This window comes from Microtus pennsylvanicus, chromosome 5 (assembly GCF_037038515.1).
Source record: "Microtus pennsylvanicus isolate mMicPen1 chromosome 5, mMicPen1.hap1, whole genome shotgun sequence".
Lineage (NCBI taxonomy): Eukaryota > Metazoa > Chordata > Mammalia > Rodentia > Cricetidae > Microtus > Microtus pennsylvanicus.
Genome location: NC_134583.1, coordinates 91,218,683 through 91,238,888, shown reverse-complemented (window position 1 = coordinate 91,238,888; position 20,206 = coordinate 91,218,683). Strand labels below are relative to the sequence as shown.

Sequence of the window (20,206 nt, the reverse complement as noted above, 5' to 3'; positions counted from 1 at the left end):
ACAGGTGTCCTCAGAGTCTAGAACATCAGAGCCCCTGAAGCTGGAGTTACACGTGGTTGTGAGATGCATCACATTTATTTAAAAGTTGTTTGGGGATGGAGAGTTGAGAGGACTAGGGTTCAATTGCCAGCATACACATGGCAGCTCCCAATTGTAATTTCAATTCTAGGGGAGTTTCTGGCCTCCTTGGGCACATAGTGCACATACATCTATGCATGCAAAGTATTCATACCCATAAATCTAAAAAAAGTAAGAAAAAAGTTGTCTGTGGAGCTGGAGTGATGGTTCAGTGGTAAGAACACTTGGTGCTCTCTCAGAAACCCAGGTTCAGTTCCTAGCACCTACATGGCAGCTCACTCCAGTTCCAGTGGATCCAACAGCCTCTTCTGGCCTTTGCAGACACCAGGCATGCACAATGCAAATGCTTGCACATTCATGCAAGCAAAAAACTCAAACACATAAAATAGTCTGTTACTGATATTTAGTAGAGAAGGAATGGAAAATTGGAGAAGTGCTGTAAGTCCACTCTAATTTTTTTAATGTGTTCGGTTGTGCTTTGTTGTTACATTTACTATGTATAACGGGGACCATGCTTGCCAAAATGCAAGCGTGGAAGCCAGAGGACAACTTTGGAGAGTTGGCTCTCCTTCTACTGTTAAGGTCACAGGGATGGGACTCAGGTTGTTGGGCTTGGGGTCAAGCCCTCCAACTATTTAGATGTTTGCAATAGTAAAAGCAAGTTAGGAAAGGGGGCTGGGCCGGGCGGTGGTGGCGCATGCCTTTAATCCCAGCACTTGGGTGGGAGGCAGAGGCAGGTGGATCTCTGTGAGTTCGAGACCAGCCTGGTCTATACAAGAGCCAGTTCCAGGACAGGCTCCAAAACCACAGAGAAACCCTGTCTCGAAAAACCAAAAAAAAAAAAAAAAAAGGAAAGGGGGCTGGGCATGTTTTATACCCATAATCCCAGCACTGTGGAGGCAGAAGCAGAGGGAACACATGTTCAAAACAGACCTGGGCTATATAAGGAAGACCCTGTCTCCCTACTGCATGAGTGCTGATAGAGAAATAGAGACATACAGGTGCTCAGGATGTAGATGGCAAAAAGAAAGCCTAGAATGGATGGGGCCCTGGGTTTGACTTCCAGAACCACCACCATCACCAGTTTAAAAAAAAATGTCCTGGGCTGGAGAGATGGCTCAGTGGTTAAGAGAATTGCATGCTCTTCCAAAGGTCCTGAGTTCAATTCCCAGCAACCACATGGTGGCTCACAACCATCTATAATGAGGTCTGGTGCCCTCTTCTGGCCTGCATGCATACACACAGACAGAATATTGTATGCATAATAAATAAATAAATATTTTAAAAAATAAATAAATAAATAAAAATGTCCTTGCTATAATCCCAGGTCACACAGGTATAGTGGCAGATTCCTTGTCTCCCCAGCTATCATCCAATAACCTCCAATTTTCAAAAATGGAAAACGGGGAGTGTTACTGTATAGAAAGATGGGGACTACTTTAGAAGCTACCTAGTTTCTTTTTGAGATAGGGTTTTACCTTGTAGCCCTGGCTGACCAGAACAAGCTAGCCTAGAACAGAAATCCACCTGTCTCTGCCTCAAAGTGCCAGGATTAAAAGTGAGCACCACCACATGCTGCAATACCTAGTTTCTTACTGCTTTGCTCAAGCACACTGTGTGTCCCGCTTCTGGACTGTCTCTCAAAGGCCTTCTTCTTATAGGGCCCATCCCCATTCTTGCACTTCATCACACGTTAGTTAAACCTCCAGGGCTTTATTACAAAAGGAGTTGGTTGCTAGAGCGGGACCTCTCCAGTCTTTTTTTGCGTCTTCTTCCCTCCCAATATGTAACTCCAGGGAAGGTCAGTGGGCCACTCAATGGTGTCTGGGAGAGTGAAATATGGTAGTATTTTCTCCAAAGTCCTCCAAGTCCTCTGGCTGCTGTTGAGAATCTTCTCATAGCAGAGGTAGGGGCTTAGCTCTCATCTCCCAGATCCTCCATATCTACATCCTGGGGAACTTTCATCTTCTTTTGTCTTTTGGGCTGTGGCTCACTAGTCCTGGATGACTTGGAGGGGTTTTCCACTGAACAAAGAGAAAGAAAACAGGAAGCATTAAAGAACCCAGGTAAAAATCCAGACTCCCTTTCATGGAACCTCTATGCCCCAGACATACCTTCCATGGCTGCTTTTTCTTTCTGAGCATGGCGGATTTGCTGCAGGAGTTTCCTGCGCTTCTTCCCGGACAGCGTGATGTTGGCACGTGCACTGGATCTGAGGCACAGATAGAAACAAGGATATCGAAGTTAATCTGAACCATCCTAAGTCACAAAAGTGATTCTACCTACAAAAAGGATATTTGCCTCACAGAACTTAGAACTTATGTATGTCTCCTAGGTGTGCCTTTGAGAAAATCCAACTAATTGATTGCACTTATGTGGGCACTTTTATTTCAAAAATCTAAGTTAATGTAGATAACCATTTGAAGGATGGAAGAGTCAACAATCTTTGAGGAATCCAAACTTAAGAAACCCTGTGAGCAATGGTACTGTGAGAGGTTGGTGGTCTGGGAACTAACCTAACTGTCAACTAGTTCCTGCTTAAACGTGAGGGAAAAGTTTGAGCTGCTCTGAAGCTTGGGAGGAACGACTACTCGGAGGAGGCTAGTACCACACTCACGCCCGCTTCTTGAGGTGGTGCCTTGTGGTCAGCCCCGCGTCTATCACAGCCCCGACCACCTGGCGCTTCCGTCGCCGATCCCTGCTCAGCACCCTCCGGCGCTTGAATAACTTCTTCTTCAGCTCCTGAGGGAGAAAAAGACGCGCACCAGAGTAAGATCACCGTGCATGCCCAAATTCTCGCACCCGGGTACTCCAAACACCACTGATCCTGTCTCGGGAGAGGGAAACGCTCCGGGAAGCCTGGGGAAGCAAAGGGACAGCGCCCACAGTCACCGTGCGGGGACGATTGATCTTTCCTCCGGGAGGTCCCATAGCGGCACTCTGAGGCACACGCGTGGAGCCGCACTTCCGCTCTGCTTGCAGGTTCCGCCTGGCGCAAAGGCTCCGCCCGCCTTAGACCCACGGACCAATCGCAATGCGAGGGGAGGGGCGGACTCCGGGCTTACATAAACGTGTTCCGCGGCCGTACGGGTCTTTCGAAGGACGTCGTTCACGTAAGTGTCTTCTGACTGTTGGTATGCTGGGGCAGTTGGGCGCTGCTGGGATCTGGGCCTGGCCTTGTAGACCCTCCATTTCTTGGCGGGGACCGGGCGTGCGGTCCTGCTCCCCGTTATGTACGGAGGCAGAAGGAAAGGGCTCCGGCCCTCTCGGCGTTATGTCTTCGGTGCCTGCGGCCTCCCGTTCGCCGGTTCTATCCTCAGACGCCGGGACATCTCTCTCTATGCAGAAATGTAGCAAGAACCGGCAGTCCCCTCTATGCGGTCGGTTCTGAACGCTCTTTTATTTTGGTTTCAGGTCTGTGGATGACGCCCCGGAGTGACAGCTAACGTCTTCCCTTTAGCGGTTTATTGTTGAACAAGTAAAGTCTGTGAACCCTAAGAGCCTTGTGTGCGTTCCCTTTTTTACGCGACTCAGACCTTGTAGCACATATTAGGTTTGCGCATGACACTTTAGATTCTCTGGTCGATCTTGTGAAGACCTCGGATGGCTTTCAAGATGTCTACCCATGGTGGCGGGTAGCTTTCATTCGTATAGAAGGTGAGATTCTAAAGGCATGGGAATCTTTAAAACTGTAGTTCGCCGTGTAATAAAGACCTGTAGTAATCCCAGAACTAACCTGGGGTAACAGGCTCCCTGGCTAGTAGTCTAGCCAAATGGAGCTGCTGAAATTGACTTCATACCCTGCAATGTTTCGGCGCTGACCCCACCTTCTTTGTGAGGAAATCCCCAGGACAGCTGTGAGAGGCAAATTGTACGCTGAGGATATTGGATGAGAGCTGTGAGATCTCACCTGCACAGGCCTCCCCTTACCATGTGAATATCCTAAGGGTGGACTTGTTTCCTATGGCGGGGTTCACATACAGCTTTATGCAAGGAGTTCGTGTCTGAACACCCTGCCTCTATTTGTAGGGGATGGGGTTCTGAGACAAGGTGTCTCTGTATAAGTCGTTATGTGCTGGGTTTTTTAATGACAGATAACTGGAATCTGGGAGCCCTAACATGGTCAGGTTTCTCCCAGCTGTTTGGGAATACTGTTGCCAAGGATTGTTACCTGAGAATCCTAGGACACTAGGTTACCCTGATGTTCAATTAATGTGCTTGGACTTTTCTCTGCATAAAAGCCCTGGCTGCCCATAAACTCTTTGTAGACCAGGCTGTCCTCGAACTCAGATCACCTCCCTCTATTATGTCTGGCCTAGAGTGAACAAAAGGGCTTTGAAAACAACAGAAACAAAGGGAGAAACAATACTTACCTCCAAAGGTACTGGGAGGTGGGAAATGGGAATATTCCACAAATCGGGTTCTGTAGTTGCAGGACACTGTAGGGTCCCAAAGAGGACAGGGGTTGGAAGTTTCTCGACCCTCTGTGTCCTCAGTAATCCAGGATGCATCCTCTTGTTCATGCTCCCAGCCAAGACCAGGGTTAAATGTTCTTAAAGGAGATGTGGGGTCCTGTGGGATCCAAGCCCAACCTGGGAGAAGAGTGAGCCTATGACATTCTTTATATATATATATATATATATATATATATATATATATATATATATATACACTATCTTTATTTTGAGACAAGTCCTCTCAACATAACCCTGGCTGGCCTGGAACTCACTGTGTAACAAGTCAAGCTGGCAGGGCAGTGGTGGTCCACGCCTTTAATCCCATTACTTTGGAGGCAAAGACAGGTGTGATCTGAGTTCAAGGCCCACCTAGTCTACAAAAGGTAGTTAAAGGATAGGTAAGGCTGGCTACCATGGTACCATGGCAACTCAGGTAAATGTTTGGTTATTTTAGGGTGTGTGACTAGCATATGCATGCTTGGTGCATGAGGAGCTAGGAAGAGAAAATCCAGACCCTGGAACTAGAGTTAAATAAGGTTGTGAACTACCACATAAACGCTAGGAACCAAATCTAGGTCCTCTGCAGAAGTAGCAAGTTCTATAATTGCCCAGCAAGTTCTCCAGCCTCATTTTTCTGTGTGTGCTACCAGAAATTTATTCTGCCATTAATCCCAGTACCGGGGCAGTAGAGGTAGATTCCTATGAGATCCTGGCTCAGCTTGCACATGGGGATGAGTCAGGGTAGTAATTTGTGCTTCTGTATTTGTATTCAAGAGTAAATGCAGGGGGCTGGAGAGATGCCTCAGTGGTTAAAAGCACTGTTTCCAGAGGTCCTGAGTTCAATTTCCAGCAACCACATCGTGGCTCACAACGATATATAGTAGGACCTGATGCCCTTTTCTGTCATAAAGGTGTACATGCAGATAGGACACTTGTATACATAAATAATTTGTTTTTCGAGACAGGGTTTCTCAGTAGCTATGGAGCCAGTCCTTGAACTCAGGTATGTAGGTCTCAGCCTCCTGAGGCATAAACAAATCTATATTTTAAAAAAAAAAGTGAGGGCTGGAGAGATGGCTCAGAGGTTAAGAGCACTGGCTGATCTTCCAGAGGTCCTGAGTTCAATTCCCAGCAACCATATGGTGGCTCACAACCATCTATAATTTGATCCGGCTCCCTCTTCTTGCATACAGACTGAACACTGTGTAATAATAAATATTAAAAGAAAAGAAAAAAAAAGGGAACATAGGTGTGGAGGCCAGGCCAGAGTTTTAGTCAGGTATCTTCCTCAATTGCTCTTCACTTTATATTCAGGGAATCTCTGAACCCAGAGCTTTGCTGTACAGCTACTCCAGGGAATCTCAGCCTCCAGAGTGCACTTGATTGCAAGTGGGCTGCTGTGCCCAGCTGGAATTTGTGTGACCATTGGGGATCTGAACTCTTGCAGAGCAAGCACTCTACCCTAGTCCAGTTTCCTCGTTTACAAAGGAAAATTGTCCCCATTTTGAGTTCTGAAAAATCATAAGGAAAAATATTTTAGCACAATGACTGCATAATAAATGCAAAAATAATCATACAACCATCCACCTAATTACCTCTAGATAGTTAGATGTGGAGTAATTATATCATCTGCTCCCCTCCCCAGTAGTGAACCTTTTTTTTTATTTGTTTTGGTTTTGGTTTTTTTTGTTTTTTCGAGACAGGGTTTTTCTGTGGCTTTGGAGCCTGTCCTGGAACTAGCTCTGTAGACCAGGCTAGTCTCGAACTCACAGAGATCTGCCTGCCTCTGCCTCCCGAGTGCTGGGATTAAAGGCGTGCGCCACCATCGCCCGGCTTGAACCACGTATTTTAAAATAATAAAAATCCAGATTGCCACTAGACAACATAGCAAGACCCAGGCCAAACAAGATAAATAATGAATTCTGTCCACAGAAAGCAAAAGAACAAAACCAAAAGGGCAAATTAAGGCTATGGGTGCAGCTCAGTGGTAGATCAATTAGTGGGCAAAGGAGTGGGCCAATTTGAAGTTAGTCCCTAGAACTCACAAGGTGGAATGAGAGATCTGGCTCCCACAAATTGTCTTCTGACCTACACACACACATACTATGGTACAGGTACACCCTACTCATTCTTACAAGTAAATAAAGATTATTATTGCTATTATTTATTATTATTATTTTGTAGATACATTCTCACTATGTAGTCCAGGCTGACCTGTAACGCACAGAGATCAGCCTGCGTCTGCCTTTCAAGTGCCTGAATTAAAGGCAGGGGCAACCATACCCAACTACGCCTAAATTTTTTAAAGACCATCATTTCCAGATCAGAACAGCCTTTTAAACCAGTAGGGTGCAGAGCCCAGGGCTCAGTCTTTTAATAATCTCAGGTACTCAGAAGACTGAAGCAAAAGGATTACCATGAGTTCAAGGCCAGCCTGAGTTATAGTTAGCTGAAGGTCAGTCTGAGTTGCACAGTGAGACTGTCTCAAATAAATTAAAAAGGACTGGGAATATAGCTCAGCAGTAGAGTACCTCTTTAGGGTCACTTTTCAGTGCTTAAATAAAGGAACAAGCAAACAAGCCAGGCATGGTGCTACAGTCTTGCAAACCCACAATTTGGGAGACTGAAGCAGCAAGATCTTCAGTTCTAGTTCAGTTTGAAATATAGAGTGAGACTTCTTTGAAAAACAAAACACCAAAGCTGTCCTCTAAGGTCCCTGTTTCTAACATTCCTGGACACCTACTGTGGGCCTGGAAAGTCTAGATGGCAATGGCCTGAATGAATAATCCATCACCCTCACCTGGCTCTTCACTTGGATCCTGAAAGAAGGCTTCTGCTTCCTCCTCTTCACCATCGGTGAGCAGCAGCAACTCCTCATGTGGCCACCGGCTATCCTCCTGGTCTTCCTCGTTCCTCTCTGAGACCTCTACCACCATAGAGGGCAGGCGGGACTTTGGAGACACCTGCATAAGTACAGCAGGGGTGTTGGGCCCAATTGGAGGAAGAGCCAGTCCCTGAACCAGTAGTACTCACCTGAGCATCCTGCTGACCTTCACATCTGCCAGGCTCCTCTCTGTTCCTTGAGAGAGAATTCGTCAACCAGGGACTATCTCCAGACCAAGGTCCATCCTTGCTACTTCCTGGCACAAGGGCCATGCTTGTGACTCTAAGAATGCAGGGTGCTTGGGTTCCAGGTCAAGTCCCCTGCGCAGTGCCCCGCACAGACTATGCTTTAATCGTCTTTGTAGAGGGCTCCTTAATCACTGCTGAGGAAAGAACGCTGACATGCTGGGAGATTATGGGCCTTCCAAGGGAGGGGAGAAGCCAAAGAGGAGACACAGGAGCTTCATTCTGCTTACTCCCTGAGACACTGGGGATGGCAGTCAAGGTAGGAGACAAGGGCGTCTGGATTAAAGCCCTATAAATAAAGAGCTGTGATGGTGGATTTCCTAACTCCGTGTTTGCTGGTTTTCTCAAGTGGACTTATTTGTATGTTATTTAATGAATGCTTATGTGGCTTTTGCTGTTTCACAGAAACCTTTTTATCTATTTACCTTAAATGTTATTTATTTTATAGGCAGAGCTGTTTTGCCTGCAAGTATGTCTTCTAGAAGAGGGCATTGGATCTCATAGGACAGGCATCACTGATAGTTATCAGGCACCACGTGGGTGCCGGGAATCAAATCAAATCAGCCAGTGCTCTTAATTACTGAGCCATCTCTCCTAGCCTGCCAAGAACTCCAGACAGTGGTGCTGCAGTCCTTTAATACCAGCACTTGGGAGACAGGGGAGACAGAGGCCAGCCTGCTCTACAGAGACAGTTCCAGGACAGCCAGGACTACACAGAGAAAACCTGTCTTGAGAAAACAAAAGTAAACAAGCCAGTTAGGATAGCACACATCTTTAATTGCAAAATTTAAGAAGCACAGGCAGGCAAAACTCTGGGACTTCAAAGCTAGCCTAGTCTACACAGCAAGTTCCAGGCCAATCATGACTAGAAAGTGAAATCATAGAAGCCCTTCGTTCCTTTTTTTTTTTTTTTTTTTTTTTTTGAGACAGGGTTTCTCTGTGGTTTTGGAGCCTGGCCAAGAACTAGCTCTTGTAGACCAGGCTGGTCTCGAACTCACAGAGATCCACCTGCCTCTGCCTCCCACCCAAGTGCTGGGATTAAAGGCATGCGCCACCACCGCCCGGCCCCTTCGTTCCTTTTATTTTTTGTTAATTTTATGTTATGAGCCTGGCGGTGGTGGCGCACACCTTTAATCCCAGCACGAATGAGGCAGAGGCAGGCGGATCTCTATGAGTTCAAGGCCTGGTCTACAAAGCAAGTTCCAGGACAGCCATGGCTACACAGAGAAACCCTGTCTTGAAAAACCAAAACCAGGGACTGGAGAGATGGCTCAGTGATTAAGAGCATTGCCTGCTCTTCCAAAGGTCCTGAGTTCAATTTCCAGCAACCACATGGTGGCTCACAACCATCTGTAATAAGGTCTGGTGCCCATTTCTGGCCTGCAGACATACACACAGACAGAACACTGTATACATAATAAATAAATATTTTCCTCCTGAATATTAACCTTCATCAGGCGATGAAAGGAGACAGAGACCCACATTGGAGCACCAGACTGAAATCTCAAGGTCCAAATCAGGAGCAGAAGGAGAGAGAGCACGAACAAGGAACTCAGGACCACGAGGGGTGCACCCACACACTGAGACAATGGGGATGTTCTATCGGGAACTCACCAAGGCCAGCTGGCCTGGGTCTGAAAAAGCATGGGATAAAACCGGACTCGCTGGGTTTTGATCCTACTGCACGTACTGTACTGCCTTTGGGGGAGCCTAGGCAGTTTGGATGCTCACCTTACTAGACCTGGATGGAGGTGGGTGGTCCTTGGACTTCCCACAGGGCAGGGAACCCTGATTGCTCTTCGGGCTGACGAGAGAGAGGGGGACTTGGTAGGGGGAGGGGGAAGGAAATGGGAGGTGGTGGCGGGGAGGAGGCAGAAATCTTTAATAAATAAATTAATTAATTAAAAAGGAAAAACCAAAACCAAAATAAATATTTTATGTGCATTTGTATTTCGTCCACAGTCATATCTGCGTGAGGGCATTGGATCGACTGGAACTATAGTTACAGATAGTTGTGAGCTGCCATATGGGTGCTGTGAATTGAACCCGGGTTCTCTGGAAAAGAAGCCAGTGGTTTGTTTGTTTTGTGTGTGCTTTGTTTTTTGTTTGTTTAACATTTTATTTATTATGTATACAGTTTTCTGTCTGTATGTATGCCTGCAGGTCAGAAGAGGGCACCAGATCTCATTACAGATGGTTGTGAGCCACCATGTGGTTGCTGGGAATTGAATGAACTCAGAACCTCTGGAAGAGCAGCCAGTGCTCTTAACCTCTGAGCCATCTCTCCAACCCCTTGGTTTTTCAAGACAGGGTTTCTCTGTGTCGCTTTGGAGCCTGTCCTGGAACTCACTCTGTAAACCAGGCTAGTCTCAAACTCACAGAGAGTAACCTGCCTTTGCCTCTCAAGTGCTAGGATTATAGGTGTGTGCCACCACCGCTCAGCCAGAAAGTCTTTTTTTAAAACGAGCAAGGAATGGGCTAAGAAAGCATATCTATGATACAAAGCTTGCCTAACACTCTGGTTTCAAAACCTGAGAGAGAAAAAAATTGCTTCCTATTCTGTCCATTTGGCTGTGAATTTTTGTTTGTCCTAACCTCTATGTGCTTTGTTTTGAAACACTTTCTTTCAATGAAGCCTTGACTGGCCCCCAACTCTTCCAGATTTACCTTTCATTTGAGAGTTCAGGTGTTAGTCATTACACTGTGTACTTAAAATATTAATAGTCCTCTATTGATTTGAAACTTCCTGGGATTGAAAATTGGCAATGGTATTTATTTATTTATTATGTACACAGTCTTCAGCCTCCATGTATGATTTATTTATTTATTATGTACACAATGTTCAGCCTCCATGTATGCCTGCAGGACAGAAGAGGGCACCAGATCTCATTACAGATGGTTGTGAGCCACCATGTGGTTGCTGGGAATTGAACTCAGGACCTCCAGAAGAGCAGTCAGTGCTCTTAACCTCTGAGCCAGCTCTCCAGCCCCATGGTTTTTATTTTTAATTAAAATTATTTTACTTTAATTAGTTTGTTTAAGACAGAATTTCTTGGTGAAACGCTGGCTGTCCTAGACCTCACTCTGTAGAGCAGGTTGGCCTCGAACTCAGAGAGCTGTCCTGGGATGAAAGGTGTGCACAACCACCACCCAGCAAAAACTAGCAATTCAAAAATCCACAGTAATCATGCACTCTTTTATGGCAATGGCCATAACTAAACTTTTTTCTTAATTGTTTTGTGTTCATTAATGTTTTGCCTGCATGTGTATGTGCACCACAGTGCCTGAGTACTGAACCCAGGTCTGTTAAGCCCTCTCTCCAGCCGGCTCTAGCATTTTTTAAGATACTCAACGTCCTTTACTCAGCTACCAAGCACCAGGATCTCATTTCGGGTGAGGTGGTAGCAGCAGGTGGCTTCCTTGTGAGTTCGAGGTCAGTGGTCTACATAATGAATTTCTACACAGGGAGTTCCAAGTCGGCTGGTTAGGGGAGTGCGACGGGTTTTTTGTTTGGTCTTTTTTGTTTTTTCGAGACAAGGTTTCTCTGTGTAGCCTTAGCTGTCCTGGAACTCGCTCTGCAGACCAGGCCGATTTCAAACTCAAAGATCCACCTGTCTCCGCTTCCGGAGTGGTGAGATAAAAGGCCTGGGCCACCGCGCCACCACTGACCTGCTTCTGTTGTTTTTTAAATCTATGATTTCAAGAGTCAAGAATCTTGAAGAGCAGTGGCGGTGCACGCCTTTAATCCCAGCATGGGGGAGGCAGAGGCAGGTGAGGTCAAGGCCAGCCTGGTCAACAGAGCAAGTTCCAGAACAGGCTCCTAAACTGCACTGTGAAACCCCGTCTAGAAAAATAAAACAAACAACAAACAAGAAGAAAAAAATTAAAACGTTTCAACGGGGCCAGCACCGCTCTAGCCTGGAAGTTGCTCTATGGTTTTTCGGCTCCGCCCCGCCCCGGTCGCTCTAGCCAGCATGGGGAGCGGCGAGACGTCGCGGCTCCCTTCTAGGCCGCCGGAGGATGTAGAGGGCACCTCGTTGGTAGTGTGGTCGGCCATGAATATGGTTCGTAAAGCACTGGTGGTGGTTGCTGTGCTCGGCGCGGGTGCTGGCGTTGGCTCTACTCTGTTTGCCCTTGTAACCCCAGGAGAACTACAGAAGCAGGCAATGCTGCAGGTAGAAACACCCGGGCTCCCCGAGGTGGGTGTGCGTGGGAAGAGGCCATGTCTTCGGGCCCGGGCTGCAAACATCCTTCTTGCCCTTAGGAGTTTCCCGAACGGGACCCGCGGCGCAGGGAAGAAGCTGCCCGAACCAAGGAACTAGTGATGGCTACTCTGAAGAAAGCGGCAGCTACGGAGGAGAACGTGGCCTGGAGGAAGAACTGGACGGAAGCAGTTAGCGACGGTAGCAGGTCAGCGTGACACCAGAGCTTGCCTGCGGGACGTTCGAGGCGCCTTTCTCTGTGCGCGGGCGTGGAGTCTGGATTCAGGATAACACGACTCTAGCAGGCACAGGTAGCTGTCGTCGGTGGTCGCGTTTAACGTGCACATCGCGTGACAGGGACGAGATGGGGGTCGGATGTGTGGAACCAAAGGAACTAATAAATCCAGTCCATCCGCTAAGTGGATTCCGCAGCCGGATATTTAATGCCTAAAGAGCTGGGAGGGTCGGCACGGTGGGAGCAGAAGAGTAGCTGATTGCCACTCGTCCTGGAGAGTTCCAAGTCCAATAGGTTTTCTGACTATTAAAAACAGGTCACATGATCTAAGTTTGCTTCAACAACTGGCGGTAAAAAAAAAAAAAAAAAGACTTTTCTAATGTCTGTTTTGTGTGTCTAAGTTGTAGAGCGAAAAATGAAAGTGCGGACGCGCTGCATATATGGAAGTCACAGAACAGTGTTTAACTTCTGTTAAAGTCTCTTTCCAGTCAGTGTTGCCCTGATTGTGCTGGAACTCGCTCTGTAGACCAGGCTGGCCTCACAGCTTCACCTGCCTCTGCCTCCTCAGTGCTTGGATTAAAAGTATGTACCTCCACTGCCAGGCCTTGTTAAGGCTCTGTAAGAGAAGCTGACTCAGTACTAAAACATCTGTGTCAGATCATTCTCAAGCATAGCTCAGTGACATACATCTATAATAACCACAGTACCCAGGAGGGTAAGAAGATAGTAGTTTTAAGACAAACCTGGGATACTACCTCAAAAGAAAAAGATTTTGGTTTAACTACATGATATTCTGAACTGAGTGTTTATCCTCAGCACTTGGGACAGAGGGGCAGGAAGATCTGCCAGGCCAGCTTGGTCTGCTTAATAAGTCCCAGACCGTCCGGGGCTACAGTGTCGTTGAAAAGTACAGCAGTGCATGGTGGCTGAGTCTCAGCACCTGGCAGCTTGAGCCAGAATTCTAACAAGCTCAAAGCCAGCCATGGCTATAAAGTGTTTCAGGCTGTCCTGGACTATAGTTGAGTTCCTGCCACGAAAATCCCGCTATTCCCCCCAACATGCAGCCTCTTGCTAAATGTAGTGAGGGATGGTTGAAAGGGCTGTGGGTAAAAGCACCTTGAGCTAAGCCTAGGACCTAAATCTAATCCCTGGGACCCACATGGTGAATGAAGAAAAGTGACTGCTGGTTTCTTTTTTTTTTTTTAAATATTTATTTGTTATGTATACAATATTCTGTCTGTGTGTATGCCTGCAGGCCAGAAGAGGGCACCAGACCTCATTACAGATGGTTGTGAGCCACCATGTGGTTGCCGGGAATTGAACTCAGGACCTTTGGAAGAGCAGGCAATGCTCTTAACCACTGAGCCATCTCTCCAGCCCCGACTGCTGGTTTCTTATGACCTCTACATTTTCTGCCTCCACAGGCATACACGTAAATATATGGGTCTATGCCCCCAAAGTTGTTTATTATATGGTGGCACACAAAACCCAGGGCCATGGGCTTGTACCTGCAGATATGAACCAGGCCACAAATCCTTTTTTGATTTGGTACTGAGGATTGAGCCCTAGCACCTTGGGTATGCTAGTACCCATCACTGAGCTCCACCTAGCCCATATACATATATAGTGTGTGTTGTGTAATGTTTAATCTTTTGGCTTCTTGGGGGGGCCCACCACCCAACTCCCAAATAAATCACACAGAGGCTTATTCTTTGTTATGAATTCCCTGCCTTACTTAGCTTGTTTCTTGACAGCATTTTTAAAGACAGGGTTTCTCTGTGTAGCTCTGGAGCCTGTCCTAGAACTCTCATAGTAGATCCTTGAATCCACCTGCCTCGGCTTCCTAACTGCTGGTATAAAGGTTTGTGGCACCACTACACTGCAGGAATTACAAGTTCACTATTTCCCTTTTAAAAGGGCTCTGCCCATCTCCCATCTATGTCTCTCTTCTGCTGCTCCACCCTGAGAGGCTGGTCTCCCCCCTTCCCTTAATAAAAACCCCTCCACAGTAACTGATGCATGGCGCTTTTCTTAAATTATGATAGTCTTGGGCTGGAGAGATGGCTTAGAGGTTAAGAGCATTGCCCGCTCTTCCAAAGGTCCTGAGTTCAGCAACCATATGGTGGCTCACAACCATCTGTAATGGGGTCTGGTACCCTCTTCTGGCCTGCAGGCATACACACAGACAGAATATTGCATACATAATAAATAAATAAAAATTATGATAGTCTTGCTATGTCATCCTGGGTTTGCCTGAACTAACCTCAGTTTTCCTTGCTCCCTAAGTGTTGGGATTATTATAGGCAATGATGATTTGGTCTTTTTTGTGTTCATTGGTGTTTTGTCTGTGAGGACAAAACAGAAACCCTAGACTGGTGTTATAAACAGGTGTGAGCTGCCATGTGGGTGCTGGGGAACTGACCCCAATTCTCTCAAAGAGCAGCTAAGTGCTCTTAACCACTGAGTCTTCTCTTAAGAGCAGAACATATACCTGCCATGAATCGCATGGTGACCATCGCTGCTTGACAAAATTCCAGCTTTTCAACTTCATAGACCACACTTCTCCAACACTTTTTTACTTTTATTTTGAATTATTCTCACTATGAATGCCTTTCCTTTTGGGAAATTTTGTATGGGTTTTGGTAAAGGATTAAAGTGTGTACAATGGGCAGAGTGGCGAACAAAAAAAATAATAAACACCCCACAAACTCACTACTTTATATATAGCTAGTGTTTACGGGGCATGTACTATGCCAGACAATGCTAAAGCATTAGATGTTTCACAATACAGGAAATAGATACTATTAGCCTATCACACTAAGGGAGTGGCTTCAAGAAGTCAAGGCATATGATACACATAATAGTAAGGCCTTGGGATGGAGAGATGGCTCTGAGGTTAAGAGCACTGGCTGCTCTTCCAGAGCTACTGAGTTCAGTTCCCAGCAACCACATGGTGGCTCACAACCATTTGTAATGATCTGGTGCCCTCTTCTGGCCTGCAAGTATACATGCAAGCAGAACACTGTATATGTAATAAATAAATAAATAAATAAATAAATCTTAAAAAACAATAAAAGTTTTTTTTTTTCTTCTGATATTTGAGAAAGGGTTTCTGTGTGTAGCCTTGGCTGTCCTGGAAGTGCTGGGTCTAAAGGCGTGTGCCACTACCGCCCAGCCCAGTAAGGATTTTAAACTCAAGCCCAGCATGATGACACACATCTTTAACCCCAAATTTGGAAACAAAGGCAAGGGATCTCTGAGTTTGAGGGCCAGTCTGGTCTATATAGTTCCAGGATAGCCAGGACTACATAATCTGTTTCAAAATCAACAGAAAATCCTTAAGTACCACTTTATGCTTATGAACAAGAGGTGCTGTGTAATGCACACACATACACCCCCAGCAGGTAATCAGTCCTAGAAAACTACTGCAAACTGGACAAAGGTCCTTCTTCAAATGCCTTCCCTTTATCTTCTCATAGTGCCCTTTCTAGTCGTTCAGGAAGGAGCCAGGCATATACAGAACTCAAAGGATCTATTTATTAGGAAGGAAATGTCAGTGCTTTATCAAAGATGAAGAGGTCAGGAAGGATTGATGGGATGGAAGACCCTCAACTGGGACACTTCTTGGCCACAATGAGGACAGCAGAAGGCACGAGTCCTAAAGATAGAAGAAAGAGTTTGAATTACAAGGATACTTCGCCTTAGGCCTTCAAATTTCTGGACACATACATACCATGTCCACTAATCCCCTTTCCTTTTCCTATCTCTACTGCCCCTCATTCCTTTAAGTTCTGACTCCTGGTCTCACATAACATACCCAGTTCCTGCAGAGGCCGCTCCATATCAGCCTCAGAGAAAGCCCTTCTAGGGAAGCCACTGAGCAACTGCACAGGGTCCTGGTCCTGTCCAGGTTCTTCCCCACGGTGAAGCTCTACATAGAGCCTCACAGCTGCCAGCTGTTCCCGGGCCCGGAACGTTTGGGTCAGGGACGTCCCATCGGGCAGCCTAACCTAGAAGGCAAAAAGTACTATGAGCACTGAAACCGAGTGAGGGCTAGGCTAAGGGGTGGCCCGTGCCTATAGCCCCAGCACTTAGGGGCACAGACAGATCTCTGAAGCTTCAAGACCAGCCTGGTTTACATAAAGTTACAGGGCTGGAAGCAGGTAGAACAATTTCAAGATCAGCATCAGATACAGGAGACCCTGTCTCCAAAAATAAAACAATGAATAAATAAATAGGTGAGGCCAGGTAATGACAATACCTATAATCATAGCACAGAGAAGAAATAGGAAGGAGGACCACCCAAAGTCTGAGGTCAGCTTGATCTTCACAGTGAACTCCAGGAGTCTGTAGGGCTGTACAGCAAGACCCAGTTCCGAAAATAAAACAGTCTGGAATAGTGGCATATGCCTGTAATCCCAGCACTCAGGCAGAGAGGCAGCCTAGTCTACACATCAAGACCCTGTCTCATAACAAACTGGCTAGACAATGGTAGCTCATGCACTGGGGAGGGGAGGGCAAAGGCAGGTGGATATCTGGGAGTTTGAGGCTAGCCTGGTCTATAGCCAAGGCTGTTACACAGAGGAACCCTGTGTCAAAAAAACAAAAAACAAAACAAAATAAAACCACACACATACAAACTGAAGTAACCAAGAAAAGGAAGGAGATCTCTGTGAGTTCAAGGCCAGCCTGGTCTATGGAATGAGTTCCAGGGCAGGCGATCTCTGATCTCTGTGAGTTCTAGGCCAGCCTGGTATACAAGAGCTAGTGCCAGGACAGGTTCCAAAGCTACAGAGAAACCCTGTCTCGAAAAAAAAAAAAAAAAAAAAGCTACACAGAAAAACCCTGTCTCAAAAAACCAAAACAAACAAAATCTAGGAAGTGCCATATTATGAAAACAGCTATGTAATAAGTCTAATGAAAATATTATAAGAAAATTAAAGGGTAACTGCTGAGTAAGAATGAAGTATGGATTTAAATAAGACAGGCAGGTGAAATTTGATCGCTCCCAAGAGTAGAGGAGGTAGGATTTCAAAAGTCATGTACAAAGAAGGGAGTGATTTGGCAAATGGGACTTAAATGCAAATAGCTCTGTGCTGGGTACCTTATGGGCCAACACAGGGTTCCAGGAGCAAGACAGCCACCAGAACACATACCTGTATGCGACACTGGTCATACTCCCGCTTGGTAGGGGGCTCCTGGCTGGGAGAAGAAGGAACAGGACCTGGTTCTGTTGCTGGTGGTGATGACTGAGAACCCACACTACCATACTGGAAGACAAAATAGGAACACTAGCTCAGTGCTAGCACACCAGTCTAGCATGCATAAAGATTCAACCTGCGAACTCCCGCGTGACTACAGATCACCCTGAAATAAAAAAAAGAAAAAACCCACAACAAAACAACCCATCCAGGGCTGGAGAGATAGCTCAGAGGTTAAGAGCACTGACTGCTTTTCCAGAGGTCCTGAGTTCAATTCCCAGCAACCACATGGTGACTCATAGCCATCTATAATGAGATCTGGTGCCCTCTTCTGGCATGCAAGCATACATAATAAATAAATAAATCTAAAAAAAAAAACAAAACCCATCCAGGTTTGGTGGCTCACAATTTTAAGTTCTAGCACTTGGAAGGCTGAGGCGGAGAACAAGAAGTCTGAGATCAGTCTGGGCTACCGAGTAAAATATGTCTCAAACAAACAATCATGTATGCACAGGCTTTCTCTTAATGAAAAAGGAAATTAACCCACCTCCTCCATTGTACCCAAAGATTTCCAGTCACCCACCTTCTTGGCTCTCTCTGCTTTGTCCCTTTCAATTTTTTCTCGGACCCTTTGTCTGGAATGGAGACAGGAAGAAAAGAAATCAGAGACGGACAGGGAAAATCTTGATTTCCTTCTCAACTATCACCCAACGCGATGAGCGTCCAGACCTGGCGGCTAATTCCTCAGCCTTTTCTCTCCTGCGCTCCTCGGCAGCACGGCGCATCTCATCTTCCTGCAGTTTCTGTCGTGCAGCGGACAGCTCCTGCCCTTGTCTCCTCCGCTGCTTTTCTCGTTCCAAAGCTTCTCGTTCCTCCCTTTCCTCACGTTCCCGTTGCTTCTGGGCCACAAGCTCCAACATTCTGTTTTGCAGAGAAGAAAAAGCTGAAGTTGGACATGGAGTGGGAAGTTTAAACAGAGAAATCAGAACGAAATAAGGGAACACATGTTCCAAGACACAGGAGAGAAAACAAACCATAACAACAAACAGGAGCCTAGGAGTATAGCTCAGTGATAGAGCACACACTTAGCACACAAGGGGGCCTTGTAGTTAAAAAAGAGAAAGGGGCAAATGAGAGCTAGGCACACACTTGTAATTCCAACACTTGCAAGGTACAGGTAAGAGAATCAGAATCTCAAGCTAATCTGTAGTCACATAGGAGTTTTAGACCAGCCTGAGCTACTCAGACTGTTCGTTTCCTTGTTTTTTATTTTTTTTTTTCTGAGACAGGGTTTCTCTACCTCCCGAGTGCTGGGATTAAAGGCACGTGACACCACCGCCTGGCTGAGTCCTTGTTTTTATTTTGTTTTCCAAAAACTGGTCAGGTTCTATGCTCAGATTTGTGTTTGCATTGAGAGGAAGGAAGCCGGCCCCATGACCCTTTGGAAAGTGAGTCTATGGACTAGATATGGTGGCCCATGCCTGTAACCCCAGCACTCAGAAGAATGTGGCTTTGAACTTAGCCTGGGATATATATACACTGGGTTCCAGGACAGCCTGAAGTACACAGCTAGACCCTGTCTCAAAAAACAACGCAGGGCACTGTGCTGAAGGCCTTTAATCCCAGCACTCTGGAGGCACAGGCAGGAGGATCAGTTCATCTTGGGCTGACTCCAAAAGAAACATACACACAAAGTGAAATTGCCAGCTAGTTACCTCTTAGTCTGTTCTTGTCTTTCCTCTTCGGTCAAAATGGGTTTGCTTTCTCCAGCAGCAGACCCAGAGCCTACAAACAAGCAACCAGTATTATTACTTATAATAAAATCATTCCGGTTTTCTCAGGCCCTCACTAGATGTCTAGAATGACAAGATGTCTCCCAGTCAGGACCTTCAGGGCCAACTTGCTCTGAAGACGTGGGTTCCCGTCCCAGGATATGGCCGAGGGGAGTCTCTAGCGGCTCGTCCACATCGGGGTCGTCTTCGTGCTCCATAAGCCTGGGCAGGGAAAGTCGGCTCGGGGTTAGCCTTGAGGCCGCCCTTCCCAGCAGCCCCAAACCTCCGCCACCCGAGCAGGTCGCTCACCAGTCCATCGCAGCCTCGATGCCCTGGTTCCCTGTGAGGGCCAGAGCCTTCTCCCTGGGGGCAGAAACACGGAGAGTAGCGCCCACCAGCCATGGTGACAGCCAGGCCGGGCCCGGCCCGCGGCCCCCCACCACGGGCTGAGGGGAGGCTCCCTTACGCGCGTCCCCTGGGAAAGCCCATCTCGATGAGGCTCTCCAAAGCCGTCAGCTCCGCCATGGCGCCAGCCGCCGCTTCCGCGGGGACCTGCGGTGACGAGAAGGAAGGCGGCGAGGGTCAGCCCGGGACGACTCCGCCCGCGACGCCGCCCTCCCGGCGCTCGCGAACTCACCGGGTTGGGGACCCGGAGGCGGGGGTGGGGGACACGGACGGCGGAGAGCGGAGGGGAAGCGGAAGTGCCCCGTCTGTTTGGGTCACGTGGGGACGGGTGGACGGGTGCCGGGAGGGCCAGACCGGGAGCGTTGGAGCGCTTGAGCCGGTTTGAGCGAAGGCTCAGCGGGTAGAAGAAGCACAAGCTGCCAGACTTGACTATATTAGTTCGATTCCCATGACCCACGCGGTGGAGGAAAGAGAAAGAAGATTTCTGTTAATAGTTCCCTGACCTAGACAAGCCAGTGGTGGCATTCATGATAAGCAATAAATAAATTAATGCATGTCATCAATTTTTTTGTCTGTTTGTTTGTTGTTTTGTTTTTGTTTTTCGAGACAGGGTTTCTCTGCATAGTTCTGGCTGTCCTGGTACTCGCTCTGTAGATTGAAGGGATTCTAGCCAGTCCAAGCTTGGCGAACAGGGCTCTTACAGGCCTTGTCCCTCTTCCCCCTTTCC

At 47.0% G+C, this 20,206-nt stretch overlaps 4 protein-coding genes, 1 long non-coding RNA gene and 1 other non-coding gene across 7 annotated transcripts in view; 3 read left to right on the top strand and 3 right to left on the bottom strand.

Annotated features, from left to right (window-relative positions):
• Window positions 1–515: 515 nt before the first annotated feature.
• Window positions 516–3,083, bottom strand: C5H11orf98 (chromosome 5 C11orf98 homolog). The gene is made up of 4 exons (XM_075973432.1): window positions 2,971–3,083; window positions 2,696–2,820; window positions 2,193–2,290; window positions 516–2,102 (listed from the first exon to the last, which is right to left on the bottom strand). Exons 1-4 carry the CDS (start codon window positions 3,007–3,009, stop codon window positions 1,993–1,995), a joined length of 372 nt encoding a protein of 123 aa, XP_075829547.1. The 5' UTR covers window positions 3,010–3,083; the 3' UTR covers window positions 516–1,992.
• LOC142850188 (uncharacterized) lies at window positions 2,747–3,576 on the top strand. Its single transcript, XR_012910663.1, has 2 exons — window positions 2,747–2,847; window positions 3,061–3,576. It is a non-coding gene; the product is annotated as an uncharacterized LOC142850188 (long non-coding RNA).
• Window positions 3,158–20,206, bottom strand: part of Lrrn4cl (LRRN4 C-terminal like) — a 37,955-nt gene continuing 20,906 nt past the window's right edge. The window contains exon 3 of the transcript XR_012910662.1: window positions 3,158–5,194. The gene's annotated coding sequence lies outside the window, so the exon portion shown is untranslated. The remainder of the gene's footprint in view (window positions 5,195–20,206) is intronic.
• Window positions 3,264–3,412, top strand: LOC142851455 (small nucleolar RNA SNORA57). Its single transcript, XR_012910774.1, has one exon. It is a non-coding gene; the product is annotated as a small nucleolar RNA SNORA57 (small nucleolar RNA).
• Uqcc3 (ubiquinol-cytochrome c reductase complex assembly factor 3) lies at window positions 11,637–12,640 on the top strand. Of its 2 annotated transcripts, XR_012910661.1 has the most exons (3): window positions 11,655–11,839; window positions 11,929–12,177; window positions 12,509–12,640. XR_012910661.1 is itself a non-coding variant. In XM_075973429.1 (2 exons), the coding sequence occupies exons 1-2, from the start codon at window positions 11,639–11,641 to the stop codon at window positions 12,082–12,084; spliced, it is 357 nt and encodes a 118-aa protein (XP_075829544.1). In that variant the 5' UTR covers window positions 11,637–11,638; the 3' UTR covers window positions 12,085–12,481. The 2 variants fall into 2 exon arrangements, 1 of the variants encoding a protein (XP_075829544.1); XM_075973429.1 differs by lacking the exon at window positions 12,509–12,640 and having other exon boundaries at window positions 11,637–11,839; window positions 11,929–12,481.
• Ubxn1 (UBX domain protein 1) lies at window positions 15,617–19,792 on the bottom strand. The gene is made up of 10 exons (XM_075973428.1): window positions 19,712–19,792; window positions 19,541–19,626; window positions 19,384–19,437; window positions 19,190–19,296; window positions 19,018–19,087; window positions 18,032–18,223; window positions 17,886–17,937; window positions 17,258–17,371; window positions 15,919–16,111; window positions 15,617–15,759 (listed from the first exon to the last, which is right to left on the bottom strand). The coding sequence occupies exons 2-10, from the start codon at window positions 19,597–19,599 to the stop codon at window positions 15,710–15,712; spliced, it is 891 nt and encodes a 296-aa protein (XP_075829543.1). The 5' UTR covers window positions 19,600–19,626; window positions 19,712–19,792; the 3' UTR covers window positions 15,617–15,709.

What these genes read in the sequence shown, in the direction of transcription:
- Uqcc3 (XM_075973429.1), top strand. Translation starts at nt 11,639, where the DNA reads ATGGGGAGCGGCGAGACGTCGCGGCTCCCTTCTAGGCCGCCGGAGGAT. An exon ending in AGAAGCAGGCAATGCTGCAG is followed by an intron (nt 11,840 to 11,928) that starts GTAGAAACACCC and finishes TCTTGCCCTTAG; the next exon opens with GAGTTTCCCGAACGGGACCC.
- Ubxn1 (XM_075973428.1), bottom strand. Translation starts at nt 19,599, where the DNA reads ATGGCGGAGCTGACGGCTTTGGAGAGCCTCATCGAGATGGGCTTTCCC. An exon ending in ATCGAGGCTGCGATGGACTG is followed by an intron (nt 19,297 to 19,383) that starts GTGAGCGACCTG and finishes TTCCCTGCCCAG; the next exon opens with GCTTATGGAGCACGAAGACG. An exon ending in GCTGAGGAATTAGCCGCCAG is followed by an intron (nt 17,938 to 18,031) that starts GTCTGGACGCTC and finishes TCTCCATTCCAG; the next exon opens with ACAAAGGGTCCGAGAAAAAA.
- C5H11orf98 (XM_075973432.1), bottom strand. Translation starts at nt 3,009, where the DNA reads ATGGGACCTCCCGGAGGAAAGATCAATCGTCCCCGCACG. An exon ending in AGATCAATCGTCCCCGCACG is followed by an intron (nt 2,821 to 2,970) that starts GTGACTGTGGGC and finishes TTTCTCCCTCAG; the next exon opens with GAGCTGAAGAAGAAGTTATT. An exon ending in CACCACCTCAAGAAGCGGGC is followed by an intron (nt 2,291 to 2,695) that starts GTGAGTGTGGTA and finishes TCTGTGCCTCAG; the next exon opens with ATCCAGTGCACGTGCCAACA.